The sequence below is a fragment of the Telmatherina bonti genome, assembly GCF_933228915.1.
Source record: "Telmatherina bonti genome assembly, chromosome: 9".
Taxonomy (NCBI): Eukaryota; Metazoa; Chordata; class Actinopteri; order Atheriniformes; family Telmatherinidae; genus Telmatherina; species Telmatherina bonti.
In genome coordinates, this window is record NC_136627.1 from 15,983,907 (window position 1) to 16,000,097 (window position 16,191).

General features: G+C 39.8%; 1 protein-coding gene across 1 annotated transcript in view; it reads right to left on the reverse strand.

Moving 5' to 3' along the window:
• Positions 1-2,800: 2,800 nt before the first annotated feature.
• The window catches only part of LOC306760912 (mitochondrial intermediate peptidase-like), a 28,564-nt gene continuing 15,173 nt past the window's right edge, over positions 2,801-16,191 (reverse strand). Inside the window, exons 17-19 of the mRNA XM_079246962.1 lie at positions 16,036-16,157; positions 15,286-15,359; positions 2,801-3,094 (exon numbers count right to left, since the gene is read on the reverse strand). Coding sequence (XP_079103088.1) covers positions 2,994-3,094; positions 15,286-15,359; positions 16,036-16,157 — 297 coding nt within the window. The 3' untranslated portion in view covers positions 2,801-2,993. The remainder of the gene's footprint in view (positions 3,095-15,285; positions 15,360-16,035; positions 16,158-16,191) is intronic.

Consider the following 16,191-nt stretch of genomic DNA (forward strand, 5'->3'; position numbering starts at 1 on the left):
TTTAACATCATGTACTCAGTCTCCTTTTTTGCACTTTAACAAATTCATTAAGTCATTTACCTCCTTGTTAGTAGACAATTTTTTAAAACAGACTAAGGGTTCAAATGCTGACTTTCTCTCCTCCTCCTATGGTTTAAAAAGGGCTCAACATCACAGCTCTCATGATGCAACTCCAAAAATTTTTTTTTTTTAAACCTTTAAAATATTTCACATTTAGTGAAAGTTATTTTTTTTTAATCAAAAATGACATTTGATTACATAATAATTTGGAAAAAAAATTACCAATAATGAAAGCATCTTTTTTTTTTGTCAATTGCTTAAAATATAGTGTACAAAACATTAAACAGGCTGCATCGAGCTGAAAATGTGGTAGATCATTTTTCCCATTTAGCTTTCACGTTAACATAGAAACTTCTTTGGCATTACTGTAACAATTCTCATCCACTGAATACGCAAGTCCGCAGATCTCATCTGGAAAGCTCAAATGCCTCCCAAAGTTGTTTCTTAGATGCATACTGACTCATAGATCTTCTGTTGAGTAAAGATCTAGTCTTGTGAAGTTGAAGACTGGGGTTGTGTTGTAGAGATTAAGTGTTATAGTGTATTGTAGAAATGGGGTAAGGTTGTATAAGTTTATACTTCTGCCTACCACTTTTCAGAAATGAATGCAAATATTAACTAGAAAAGCGCTCTTCTTGCAGAAGAGCAAATGTGAATGTCCTTTTATGCTGAATGATTGATATGTAATTGCATAACCATTTGGAGAAGCAGCACAACTATGCAACTTAATTCATTATGGTAATGCACTGGGATTCAAACCCACAAACATCTGAACAAGAGCCCATTACTTTAACCACTACACTGACACAGCTTTCCATGACACTATGGAAGAATCTTCAAAATTTTATCATTGGAATGGGAATGATTTTTTTATTTACACTTCCTGCAGTGTGGAATCAGCAAAAGAGCTTAAAATTTAAATGTGTAAAGTAGCACACAAGAGCTATTAAATATAGATCAGCATAAGGAGAAGAAGTAGAATCTGATAAGATTTATGAAGATCCAGCACCTGGATTTGAACACATGACCTTCTGAATGAAAGGCAATTCATTTTAGCACTATTCCACAACAGCTCTTCTTCACACTCTGGCAGGAGCATTGATATTTTTTGCCATTGGTATGGGATTGCCTTTGCCACCAGTGTGTAATCAGCAGAATTGAAAAAAAGATGTGAAAGGTTGAACTGCTGTCAAGAAGCCAAAGATTATTTTAAATAGTTTGTAAATACAACTAAAATGCTGATGTCTGTATTTAAACTTTGGTTCGAATCCTGATGCATTACCATAATGAATTCAGTTGCATAGTTGTGCCGCTTCTCCAAATGGTTATGCAATTGCATATCAATCATTCAGCGTAAAAGGGCATTCACATTTGCTCTTCTGCGTGAAGAGTGCTTTTTTTTTTTGTGAAGAAAATATGTTTGTAATAAACTCCACAGTTTCCTTCTGATTCAGTTCCACCTGGTAAGCTAGTTATCCAACTTGTCTGAGGTTGTGATCAATGATGTGAGAACAAAAAAAGCGACACAACCTAACTCTTCCACAGAAAAGTAAAACCTAAATGTTTAAATCAGTAAATTCCTACATGCTGAATAACTTGGAACACAACGCAATCATGAAAAGAATTTATCACCACTCCACCTCATTATACTAGCTCATATGCTCTCCTCCTCCTTTCAGCTGAAATTAAAGTCTGCAGATCTGACACACTAAGTTTAATGAGGTGTAGCTCATAGAGGCTTAAGAAACATTTGCAATAAACACTTTAATTGGAAATATATCATATCCTGACATTTGATCAAGCTGCGGTCTCTGTGTGGTTAGAGCCACCCAGTTTGCTCGGTTTCCCTGATGGTGTGCTCACACCTTGAGCAAGCGTGTGAGGCTGCTCCTCAGCCTCGGGTCTGAGGAAAGCAAGCACAGACATTGTTTTGTGGAGCAGCTGCAGTCTTGACTCAGCTTATGACTGCTGTATGAGGCAGCTGAAACAGATGCAAACAGGCAGTTAGTGGTGCAAATGGCGTGCATTGGAGGCTCTGTGTCAAATGGGACAAACTGGACGTATTTTGAGTGATAAAGTTCAGTTTTCAACAGCAGCAAATGCACCTGTGGTAAGCACAGATGCATTTTTATACTGTGCAAAAAACAGCTATTCGTGTGATCAGATATCCACAGAAATTTCCACTTCTGTCATGTACATGTAGCAAAAATTCACACCTACAAGTTCTGTTTCTCTCTGACCTCCCTCCTCCCTTCCAAACTCCTGACAGACAAAACAGATGGAGCGGGATTAATTCAAAGCCTAAACAATGGCCACATGACAGGAAGAACAGATTAAGTATTCTTCCTCATGCTGATTTGAGCAGGAAAAAACAATCTTCTGCTGGTATGTGAGCAGAAAATTGATATCTAATGAGCTGACAGTAGATGTAGACCAGATTTATTAATGACAATAAAGCAAAGGAAATATAACTATATACAAAAAACATGTTAACCAGGACATGACAAACTAAAATGTACCATCACATCAACACTGAGAAAGTTTTTGCAGAAACTACAAAAAAACAAAACAGAACTCTCATAATATTAAATGAACAGTGTGTGGTCCAGCACGAGTTGTGTTAAACCTGTAATAAATGTAATTAATAATGACACACGGGAGTCCAGAGGGCTGGCAAAGAGCCAGAAAATGGAACAAAACACAATTAGCACATTAGGAGGTTTTTACAGTTGATGGCAAATCTTTATTTCATTTTAAGTTATGTTGACAGGAAATTGGGACAAGCTTATTGAACAAGTCGATGTTGACTTCAAAAGTTTAAAGTTGTATAAAAAATGTACAAAGTGAGCTAAAGTAGATGTGGAAACAGTAATGCATTATCAAGCATCTGTGTGTCCGCGCTCTTTGTGAAGTCTTTGTTATGTGTCGGTTTCTCAGCTTTCGGAGTCCATGATGAAAGTCTCAAAGTTTGGCTTGAGCTCAGACACCAGTGCGTCCACAAAGTCCTCAATGGTGGGCCGTTTCTGCAGCATGCCTGTCACGCACAAAACACACAGAGCAAATGGTATGAGGGTGGCATCAAAAAAGCTCCAGAGGCACTGAGATGAACTGGTTTCCCATTTTCCATTTTACCACCATCATCATTCCAAGGAGAGTTAAATTACAGCTTTTCTGAGCAAGCTAAATCCCACCTCCTCTGCTCTAGGTTTATGTTTTGGTCACTATATGAGGAGCATCTGTTCATTTACTTGTAATAACTAATCAGTCAATCCCATAGCAGCAGGTCAAGACGACTTGCTGAAGTTCAAACTGAGTATCAGAATGAGGGAGAAAGGCGATTTCTGGCTTTGACTGTGGCTTGGTTGTTGGTGCCAGACAGTTGTTACAGACAGGATCATCTGTGTATTTCAGAAACTTCTGATTCACCAAAACGGGGCAATATATGATGGAAAATGTTGCCAGGTCTGAAGAACAGGGTCAGAATAAGGCATAAACAACATGTGGGCTGGTGCAGTGGTTTGGGGGAAACATTTTCTTGGCACATTTTTGGCCCATCAGTACCAACATGGCATGGTTATAACACCACAGTCAACTCGAGTATTGTTGCTAATCATATCTGTCCCTTTATGTCCTTCCAGCAGGATGAGGCCTCATGTCACAAAGCTCAGATCATCTTCAACTGTCATCTTGACACAGCTCTCTGTACTCCAATGGCCTCCATTTCTACCAATCTCAATCCAGTATTTTTGGGATATGAATGAACAGGAGATTCTCATGGATGTACAACCGGCAAAACATGACGCTGTCATGTCGCTATTGACCGAAATCTCTTGGGAATGCTTCACCTTGTTAAATCTACGAAATGAAGAAAAGTTAAAGAGAAAACAGCTTTATAGATGTGTTTAATGTGCATTAGATGGGATATGATCTTATCTGATGCAGTAAAACAGAACTGATGTTCTTAGCATCACTTGTTTCTACCTTTAACAAAACTACAGCACCAAACATTTCATCCCATGTGTGTTGTACATTTTCCAACGCTTTTTAGCGGTGATACTAAACCAACACACACATCATCTGAATGTGATTAGTGTTGTGGAGCAAATATGACTATGCAGCAGAGAGTGAGCCCTGGGAATGTCTGTGTGTTTTGAGAGCCTGTCTGCTAGCTCATGTGTAGAGGACTCCCTTGCTCGCTTTACAATTCAGCTGCACGCTGGCTTTGAAGTCAGTTCATTTCCCCTTGTGTAGCTGCCAATGTAAATAGGCGCCCTTCCCCCCTCCCCTTCTTTCCTGCATGGGTCACCTCCACTGAGCACACTTGCACACACAGACACACACACTAGCACACCAACATGTCTGTGGACACGCATGATTGGAAGTGAACACACGGTCCCATATTGTGATTTGGACATTCTCACACATGCACGCGCGCGCACACACACACAGACACACGCAGCCACCCTAACGCAGACGCAGCAGGCAGAAACTGAGAATAAGCTGCAGTGAGTCACTTTACAGGAGAGCAGCAGAGAAGGGATTATCATCTCCTCTTACGCACCCATCACACCCTGCCCTTTGGCTACAAGATGATACCAACGCACAGGAGTCCAGAACGCACTGCAACTGCAAGGCCTCCGAATCCCAGGGAACATGGCAGCCACATGAAAGTGAGGATTTACCAACCGCAAACATTAAACCCTCATTACAGAGCGAAGGGATGTTTTTGCTATGACATTAGCCGAGAACTGTGGCATCTTAGTGAAGGCCAGTGTAATAAACATGAATTAATATATTAGGGCTGCTCAGTTCAGTCCTAGAAGACATGCAGTCCTTCAGGTTTTCCACTGTATCACTGCTCCAACACACCTTATTGAGTCATATCAATGAGTTATTGTGCAGAGCTTCATAGGCTGATGGATCCATTTAACTTGCCTCAGGCTTGTTGAAGCAGGGATAGATTGAAACATGCAGGACTAAATCGAGTAGTTTTCAAATAGATCTTTGTCAGGAAGGTATTAAGACCAACCAATCAAGTTGCACCTCAGTTTGGTGAAAGAAACCCTGAATTTGAATCGCTTTTGGTATCTCATGACAATCTTTATTGAACATTCTTCAGTTTTCTTTTACTTTGTCTTTGTACTTGAGCCTTTAACAATTTAATACAAGTAGCTTTGAATGAATGCAGAGGAATTTGTGATCTGAGATCTGTTGCTAAGAAATAAAAGATGAAAAGCGACAAGCAAAACTTTGGACACCCCTGGTCAAACTTTGTTACTGTGAAAAGCAGAAGCACAAGGTTTTTCCATCCTGTTAAAAGGGACTTTTTTCCTTTCCACTGTTGCCTCGTGCATGCTCAGGACGGGGATTGGATTGAAGTCAAGACACAATGCAAACTGTTAGTTTTCCATAACTAGGCTATTTATTATGAACTTGCTTATATTCATGAGTCTGTAAAGTGTCCTGAGATGGCATTCTTGTAAAGTGACGCTATACAAACAGAGCTGAATTGGACTGTATTGAATATGTAAGTAAAGGCAGAGAGTTAAATATGCCACAATTCACATATTTGTTAAAAGATTGATTTTATTTTTATATTAACTCATGAAATCAAAAAACAGTTGGAGCTGTGGCATGGGTCCTTGATCAGTTCTGAGTAATACCTTGACGATGACAAAAGATGTCTTTGAATTCCAGTTTTTTTAAGGAATTTTTGTCCATTCTACCATCACAATATACTTGAGGGTTTGCAAGATTACTGAATCATCTTGCATGCCTTGTTTTTTTTTTTAATGTTTATCCAGTTATTCTTGGGGGGGCCCACAGTGAAACCTTTAGCTTGTACGTCTGAATTACACTGCATAATAACAGTAACCTTAAAAATTGTTATCATCTTCAGTCATTTGACCCTGAATAAACGCACTTTATCATCTCCTAACAGCTCTCTCCTGCTTTTAGTGTACCAGTTACTTCATTTTCCCCAGTGCTAAGGAAAGGTCAAGAAATGAGTTCATCCTCCACTTATTCAATTATTCACTGCATTTTAAGCTGAGTAGAAGACATGCTTAACGATTTGTTGCACAAGTATTGTCTTTTCAGCATTTCTACTGCATCATCAAAGCAGCCTCAGTCATCTGCGCTCCTCACTGCTAAACTATGCAGCACAGAAACAACGAGCACACTGACGCACCGTTGCACACGTTCTGGCATGACACCTGTTTACTTGGTTGATTCATGCAGTGTGTGTGCAGACAGAGCTGTCGGCTTCTGGTTTGAACTCTTCATATGCTGCATGCAGCATCACTACTTTCACTAATGGATGGAATTGCCAGACTGTGTACTTCAGCAGCGCTAGCGTGACAAGGGCGATTAGACGAGTGGGAATCTGAGCTGTAAACTTAAAGACGGAAAGGGGAGCTTTGTAAATGACAGATGTTAGTCACGTAAACGGTAACTCCTGTTGCGGCTTCGCATCCACCTGCTGCCTGCGATGTCAGCCCATACAGTAGATCTTGCACAGCACTTAACAGCAGATGGTGAGAGGAACAACAAGAAGTGGTGAGAATTGAAGATTTTCACTGGGAGAATTAGAGAGGAATGCATAGATAAATTCACAGTCATAACAACACCGCCGAGGAGTGTCTGATCTCAGAAGCTGCTTTTATAGAATCTTTTTATACAAGCAGGAGGGGCTGGAAATCAGAACAGTGTAAAAAGATGAACACTAAAGCCGACATGCTTCAAGAGAAAAGTGAATAAGCTACAGTTGAGGCAGTGGTGGCCATTTGGATGGCTACATCAGAGTTCACAAGGTTCACTGTCCTGCAGATTTTTGGTGTTTCCCTGCTGCAACACACCTTATGCATATTAATGGCTAAACGGCAGAGTTGGTCAGAGCTTGTCAGAGAACCATTTAATGTGAATCAGGTGTGTTGCAGCTGGGACACACCTACTACCTGCAGGATAGTGGACCTTGAAGACCATGGTTGGGGACCTCTGGGCTACAACTGGAAAAGAAAGAGGGTGCTATTTTAGAGACAGAAGCTGTAATGGCAAATGTATTCTCTTAAAAAAAAAAATCCTGGATCCAGGTAATGATCCAGATCACCCCGAAAATCTAATCTGTTGTTCTTTATTCCATTTCTGAGACTTCCTGAAAATGTCATCAAAAGCTGACCATAACCTTTTGAGTTATTTTGCTAACAAGCAGACAGGCGGGCAGGCAGAGAAACTAACAGTGCAGAACCATAACTTCTGCCCTGGCAGAGGAAATATTAAGTAGTGTTTTGCCAGATACTATATTTACACATTGTTTCTTTGATCTGAAATCTGTTGCTAACCAGTAGCCTAACAGGTAAAAGTCTACAGCCATTATTTAGTTTGAGCTTTAATGAGGGTATAGCTAGTGTCCATCTTTATTCTCATCCTACAGATTAACCAAAACAGTCCCTGATCTCTAGGGCCAGATTTTATGCTGACGTGCATAGAAATAAAACCAGCTACTCAATCACTGGCTTATTTAGGTAAATTACTCTTAATCCAAAAACCTTTCCTTATTGCCTCGCTGCCCTGAAACCCGCATATATCATTTAATTTTAATGGTGAAGATTTGCAAGTTCTCCATGTCATGCACACTAATATACCACCACAGATGATGACTTTGAACAAAAGCAGTGATAACAAAGAAGATGATTCCTTTTTTTCATTAGTCTGGAAGATGAAGGAAATACAGCACATGGTTCTGCTTGTATGTGATTTTTTTCCCTCATGAGTATGCAGCCACAATGGTTCTTTGAACTGAGAGAAAACTTTATATTAAACATTGCGCTGGTCTGTTGTTTCGCTGATGGTCTTTAAAAAATAAAAACTCAATACAGATCTAATAGTTATTACGTTTAGTTGAATTTTGGCTCGAACAACCTCAACTGAGCTGAAATCTACAGATTCACATGCCCATCCTGTGTTTTGTGGTTGCATTGCAGCGGTCCAGATACTGTAACAGTGCATGCTCGATAGTGTTACAGAGCCAAACCAAACATTGGCTGTGCTTTGTGTCCATTGTTGAGAAAGCCTTAGGACAGAAGCTTTGCGAGTGAGTCATCTTGCATTTAAGAGTTTCCATTTCCATTCATAATGACTGACACAGCCATTGAAGAACAGGCCTCTTTCCCATTACCATCATCTCAGATGCATCGTTAGCCAACTTGGCTAACTGACTCTGGGTAAAACAGCAGGTGTTAAAGCACAAATAAGCAGCTGGTGCCTCTTAGGAACAACTGGGTACTTTAAGAGTGCTTGTTGAGTGAGGAAAATGCACCACTCATTGTATTTTTCTGGCAAATTTGTCAAAGCAGGCGTGGGAACTCTCTTCTTGAGTTAACTTCCATTAGCTTCCTGTCTGCAGCAGCAGAGGAGGAACACTATGATAAGTTGCATTTTTTTCTATTTACATCAAATGCTGAAATCCCAAAATTACTAAACAACCCTACAAACCAGTACATAAACATGGTACAGCTTTAAATCTACAACCCCGTACCGAGGTTCCTCAACAGCTGAACTGAGAAATACTTAAAGTGGTGCATTACTGTCCACATAAGAACACAACATGCAGAGAAAAGCATGTTTATTTACACAAAGGGTGGCGGTCGATGAGTATCTGTAAAATTAACCTTTGTCGCCGCTGGCAGCTCAGAGTTTGCGTAATGACAGCTCTGGGGAGAAGAATTCAGCAGAAATGCTTCAAAATTGCAGACCAGCCTGCAGCTAGTGGTTGATTTGCTCAGATATCCCAGTAACAGCCTGGAAAGAGTTTCACTGTCATGGATAGATTTATTGAAAATGAACTCTTTCGTTACTTAAATTCTTCAAGGAATTGAATAAAATCATTTAAATTTTAATCATAAATACTATTTAAGGGTTCAAATGAAGCTTGAAGTATATATCTAGAGAGAAAATGCCTTTTCTACAGTAATGCACTGTTTAAAAAGTATCTTTAATTATTATACCTGTGTTCTGCAATCAACTTGATCTGTTGCTTTTATTGGTCATCTACAACCACTCACAACCTGGATGGAGTTGCACCTTGTTACATTTTGGCATTTATACAAATGAACAGCAGCAGCCAGATCCTTTAGACACACATTCACTGTGGTGTCATATTTCCTGTAACAGTATTACTAACATACACTAAGTCACCTAGGTCAGGAGTGCGTATTCAACACCACACTTTAAAGACATATTTCTGACTGCTTCGGTAACTTTTTAGCTTCTAATGTTCAAAACATGTTAAAGTTTGAGAATCAGTTCCCTCTGCCAGGCCTGGAGGCAAACCGAAGGCTCACTGCCTCTGTAATTACACATTTGAAGTTCAGGAAGTGTTTTCTACAAAGCACTCTTCAGACAGGCCCAGAAAACAAGCAAGACAAGAGTGATGACAAACACTGCACTGGGAAGTTCTTTGTTCACTGAGTGCTATCATAAAAGAAGAAGAAAGGGGGAAAAAAAAAAAAGAGGGAAGACTGTCACATAAATATCAATGATCCAATAACAATGTTTCCACTTACTCAGGTAAAATATGGCTATTAATAGCCAATTCTCTGGCTTGCAACAAAAACAGTCCTGAGGCGAGGGTTGCTTGCTCTTCAAGTGAATTCCCAAACGCCTTTGACAAGTCCTGCTGTGTGGTAAAGAACTATAAAAAGGACCACAAACTAAACCTGTCACACATGTCTGAACAATGCCACGGGTGATCAAGACCACTGTGGAAAAGACTAAAGGTAGTCTGACTAATGGGGGAATGATAATCTGACCAAAGCCACATTTTTAAACTGTACATTAAAATGTTATTTCAATCGAAATTGTACAAAATACGGAGATAATGCAGTTGTGGACTGAATCTCTCCTGCATGGATGCTCAACTAGACTCAAGCAGGCTTTGGTGTAGCACTAATACTCCACATTTCCAACGGTCCAAACAAGTGGTGAAACACTCGTTCCAAGTACTTCATTATAAATAAATGAGTAAATAAGTAAATAAAAAAAATGATAGATAACTAAATAAAGCCTCATCACTATGCTTCCAATGCTTCTTTCTCAGTTTGAGATATAAGGTCTTACACTAACAGCAACTTGCAGCTTGTTTAATTAAACAAGTGAAGGAAATCAAGTCTAATTATCTTTTTGCACAGGAAGATTAGTTCACTTGATTATAGTCTCAATCTTTTCAAGTTAAGTATTTTCCTCCCTTAAATGATGATAGCTCAGATGTGCAGTGGATGGCTGTGGATCCGGTGCAACTATTTAATTCAATTCAGTTCGACTTTATTTATATTGCATCAAATCACAGCAATGCCATCTCAAGATGCTTTACAGACAGGGAAAAAAGCTTACTACTGGTGCAACTACTCCTCATTTTTACTGATATACAAAAAGACAACATGCTGAGACAACACATGTTAAGCAGGTGCCATGGCCAACCAAAACCCAAAATCTAAACCCTGAAGAAATTCTGCTAGATTTATAGAGCAGGTTTGCGTGAGAGGAATCCAGATTGTCCAGAAGTGCAACCCCTGCTGTAAGCTGGTACTCTATGGAGAGACGTATTATGGAGGCTATTTGTGCAGCAACTATTGACTTAAGTGTGAAGCCTTGAAACATGATTGTAAGAAATTTTACTCAATGCTGAAATGAATATTGTTAAATTATAAGCTTGCACAATCCTCAAACTTAGTTTTACATATAATAGTAACATAAAGACTTGCAGATTTGATGCTAATTTTAAATAAAGGATGAAAAAAATTTATGGGAGAATATTGGAGTCACCTGGTAGATAGATAGGAATTCTATCTGCATGTGTGTCAAGTGCAGATTTACCTGATAACAAATCATGTCTGGTCTCAAGTACCAGCTGTGATTATGTTTTTAACAGCTTTACATCTCTGCTGCAAAGTTTCTCTAATCTTTTGCTTGATTTCCCACAGATGTACAAACCATTGTCAAAAAAGTGCTGTGGGACTTCACAGAACATTGCACTCTCTTGGCTTTTATTTGTGACTATGTAGGCAGTAATAAGAACTACTCAGTCAGGCCGCCACTGGACAAAGACCAAACAGGGTCCTGGGACTCAGCTACCGAGCCCGTGTAGATCCATTTCCTGTGCTCGGCCGTAGAGGCTGTGGGAACAGTTCAGGCCATGAAAGCCTTCTCTGTAGCAGGACCTGAAGTTTAGTTCAGCTAGTTGATCACCTTTCACCCTCTCCTTCCCTTTTTCCCTTCTTTTTCTTCCCTCACCCCAACTTTGTCCTGACGCTTCTGCACTGGATTTAATAAATGGGTTAACGTTTCAACACCGTCTTTCCTGGGAAGCATCCAGTAGAGGACAGGGAGGCATCCACATAAAGGCAGGCCTCTGATTGGCCTCCTCAGGTCTGCTCCAGTTCCCCATGAGCACTTGTGCCCCCACTACCACCTCACCAATGGGGACAGCCAGGAAATGTTACACACCTTTTACTAGGGTCTTTGTTTGAAAGGATTATGTGTAATGGGGCTGGCTTTGGATTCTGTGTCTCTCCTCTAGTCTTCTGGTCTCTGCTGTCCTAAATACGACTTCAAATATAAAAGAAGCCTTTTTGTTCACCTCATATCTTTTTCCACTCCCCCCTCCCTCTCCCAACAGGGATGCTGGGCTGGTGACATGACCCTTCATCCCCTCAGTGAAGAATAGTTAAAAGCTACACGTTTCAACTCCTACACTGATCCAGCTTTATATGACTTTAAACCCAACTTTCGTGATGTTATGTGAATTAAGCACATAAAAGCTACTGAGATAAATGTAGACGGCCAAATGGTGAGATGGCTGAAGGAGAAATACAGCAAGGTTCTGCAGTTTCGAGTGCAGATGCACAAAATACAGCTAGACTGCCATGTTAAAAGGTCAAACATTTGAGAGTGGATTCACCACCTAGACATTTCAATGACCTTTCATTTGTTCTAAACTTTTTTTTTTTCCCCCTTTAAAAAAATTTAAATATTTTGGCATGGCTTTATTCCCAGAGCTGAATCTTTGCAGCCTTGCCTCCACAATGACTTATGGAAAGAAAAGACAGCCAGAAGGATCAAAATGACCCTGTAACTATTCCACACGCAGAGCTTTAGCCTATAATTAGAGCAGCAGTCCCTTCAAAAGAGGATCATAAAAACAAATGCTGTCAGTTCAACAACAGTTAATTGGACAGTAGATCTTATAACAAGGGTCTCATCAGCTGCCAGTTGTAATTTCAGAGGCTGGGTGCAACCCTGTTTGGAGTTGTCAAAGGGACAATCCGAGGAAGGAGGGAGGGGTGACCCTGAGGGAAAGATTTACTGTACGCTCCCAAATGTCATCTGATATCACTATCCACTCTCTGTCTCACTCTCTCCACCTTCTTTTCTGTTGTCCTGTCCAGACACGCCACAGCGGCTGCTCCGGGCGGGCGGAGACAAAGAAATGAAGTGAGGATGAAGAAACGAATGCAACCGGAGGAGTTAGATCCTCAATTTTTCAGAAACTATGCAACTAAATGAAAAATCTTTTTACTGTAACGTTTGCAAGAAACAATCACTTTGTACAATGATACTAAGGTTGTCACGACTCAGTGTGAACTTTCATTGCAGTGTAATGCTTTTCATATTGATGTTGTTTCCATTTGCTTCATCACTGTCTTTTATTTATAGATTTCACAAACACTTTTGATGTGAGCTGAGAGTAATTTTACAGCAGGATTCCTTTCCTCATCACTCCACCTACTGTGTGTCATCTACCAGCCCCAGCGTTTGGTGCTGCCACCACCATGTTTCACAGATAGTACAGTAATCTTAGGCTTGAATTTCTCTCCTTCAGTCCTATTAACATAGCTTTGGTCATTGTGGCTAAAAAATAGAGAAAAAAAAATCATCTTTGCCCAATCAGAGCACAGGAGTATTTTTTTTTGTGTACATGCGGTCCAATGAAAACTTGAGGGGTTCAGAACTGAAATTTGTTTTTTCTGATTATACAAACCAATTCTTTTCAGTCTTAGGGTGTCAGTTTTAGTATTTTTTTTAAAAGATGCAAACTTGCTTTACCTTTTAATAACTTGTATTTATTCACTATTTTCTACACTGGCGATCTCATATCTACAATTGTTTATGAATAATTACAGTCAAATAAACCATTTTTATGTAAGTGCATAGAAGCTACTGGCTGCGGTGTGTCATGATCACTGACTGAAATTTATTAAAAGCACTGTCAAAAAATATTAAAAACATTTTTTTTTCTTAGAAAACCACCTCATATTGAAAGTAGGTGCATTTACATAGTGCATTATCATATGCTCATGTCCCCAATGATAATTGACTGATGTGGAGAATTCGTGTGGTTCTATGATTTAATGGGCTAGCATGTAGATGCATTTTGTTTGTGCAATAAAGTGTATAAATATGGTCCTTTCCCCAATAAAGGGTTAAAGGTGCAGCCGGTCACAAAATAAAAGGTTAATAGCAGAAAAACGTAATGCATCATTAAAAATGTGCTTTTATTGGCATCTAATCACTTTACTATAATAACTGTCTGGTTTTTATTTTCTTAGAATGATCCTGCAATGGAAGTTTGATGTTTGATATTTACTTAATTATTCTGACTTCATGCATTCATCATATCTACTTAGAGAACGTGATGTCTGGCTCTGCGCTGTAAGGGTTCCCTTCCTTCCTTGTAATGTCATGGTGGCCTGACTTCCACTGGTGATGCCACTTAAGGACAGAGGCCAGATAGGGTCTAGCTAGATATCTGGATGCCTGTGTTCTGTTTTGTTGATAATGTGGCATATAAAAAGCAACGTGGACTTCTGACCTGTAGAATAATCCTTAAAAATACTGTGTGCTTTCTACTTGCCAACTTTCATTGCATTTGGGTCTGTTTTGTGCCACCATTTGTACTACGGTGTTTCTGAATGGACAAACAACTCTTTTGTGTAAAGAGAGATAAAGGGTGAGGAGAGGGTGAGTTTGGGATTAGTACCATCTTAAAAAAACACATCGAAGAAAACAGAACATATGTACACAATAATGAAGATGTTACCCGTAATGCAGCCATTGCTGCACTCGAAACCTCTGAATACCTCACAGATAATAATACAATAATAATGTTGATTTTTGGAGGAATTTTGGCCACTCACGGCTACTGTCTGCGCACAACTGTGATTGGCATTTAAAGTAACTTCTATGCTGGTCTTCAGACTATAAGTCAGTAATTCTTCCCTGCTTTACTTTTAAGTGGTACAAGCTACACAAAGCCCATCTTTATCATGCAAATTTTATACATGAAGGAACCCACAAATTTATCATCTTTCAGCACATATTTTCTACATGGCTTTTTATAAACATGTTCAAACGAGCATAATTAATATTTTCAGAGTAAAGACACACTGCAGTCATGACATGAAGTTGGTCTGAAACAGCTAAATCCTGTCTGGGTTTCAGACCTGCAGATTCAGCACTGCTGAGAACTCAAACCTATAATCAACTATTTGTTCTTTCCCTCTTTCTGGCTTTTGTCTGTGCACAAAAAGTCAGTCTTAAAAAAATCCAATATGCCTGTAATGTAAGATGATCCTCTCTTAGTAAGAACTTTTAAAAGGATCTGATGATTCCTGGGCTTGTTTAACACCAGGTGGTTGCTATGGAGTGAGTCGACTTTATATTTTAAATGATAGCAGGACGGGCTTTGTCTCTGGGTTGACAAAGCTAATGTAAACAAAGATAAGAAATCTTGGGAGGTGTGTTTAACTGGTAAATATGTGCCACAGAAGATCAAGCACAGTCTGGGTTTAACCACAACAGCTGACAAAACACTGCAGCTGGATCAGCGGCTTCTATCTGTGGATGGTTTTCTGCTTCACATGAGAGGAGACAAAACAACCAACCGAAGAGAAATCAGACACACCCGATTTATCCCATGCCACAAGTAGTTGCCAGATAAAACATTTTTATTATTCCTGATCTGAGGAGAACCTGGAGATAATTAATAGGGAGTTTTAAAACAGATAAACTACGGTACAGAAGAGAGAAATCTTCATCGAGGGCATAAAAGTTGCAGAGGAACCAAGCTTAAAGCTGTCATTCTTATGTGTTTTATAGACATCCAGGAGAAAGAAAAATCTTTCAAACGTTATGAAAAATATATAAATAAATGAAAATGTCCAGACTTGCCTTCCACCATCAACATGGGCTCCTTTGCTCCTCCATGGGCCAACATCTCCCGGCGGTAACGCTCACCCATGTCCCTGACAAAAGACACACAAAGAAGAAGATACGGTTACAGATACCTGTATTCTACCTCCTGTTAGATCCTCACACTCTGTTGACCCCTCTGCCACCACTGCTTCAGCCTGGGGCAAAAGTCTCTTCGTTGCCTGTTTACAACAGACCGGTGACAGAAAAAAAGACCCGAGAACTGCAGATGGAAGTCAAACAATCTGAGAAGGAAAAGAGAGACGGAAGAAGGGAAGAAGGCAAAGAGAAAACACTTCAAAAGTCAACTTTACAAAGCAAAGCCGTTGAGCTCTGTGAAGGGTCAAATATTTGAGACACAAGGACGTTTGCTAATGTGGATGTGTGTGCGGATTGAAGCAAACACCTGTCAGTTGGAGCCAGTTTCCTGTCAATGTCATTTTCAGTGTCTAACACAGACTTTAACAGTATCCCTACAGGCAGCCTGTCAGAAGGAGTGTGTCTCAGAAGCAATGACATTCAAGACTGAATTTAACAAAAGAGACCTCTGCAAAACAGCAGCAATGAGTTGATCTCAGTTTGCTGTGCACAGCGGTGATGAAAAAATTAAAAAATGGTTTTAATCACTGTAGAAAAGTGAAAGTGAGGTAAATCAATACAATAGCTGCAGTTGTGCTTTGCATGCTTGATTACAATCAATCTTTTACAATTAACTTCCCACCGTCTCACCTGTTTAAAGGATCCTGAACGAAGCATTGTTTCCACACCATGGAAGCCACGGCCCGAGACATGAGGTATGAGTAGTATTTGGCGCCATAACCAACCAGGTGGCTGAATCTCAGCTGCCACGCCTAAACAGGAAACAGAAAGAGAAAGACACGGCAT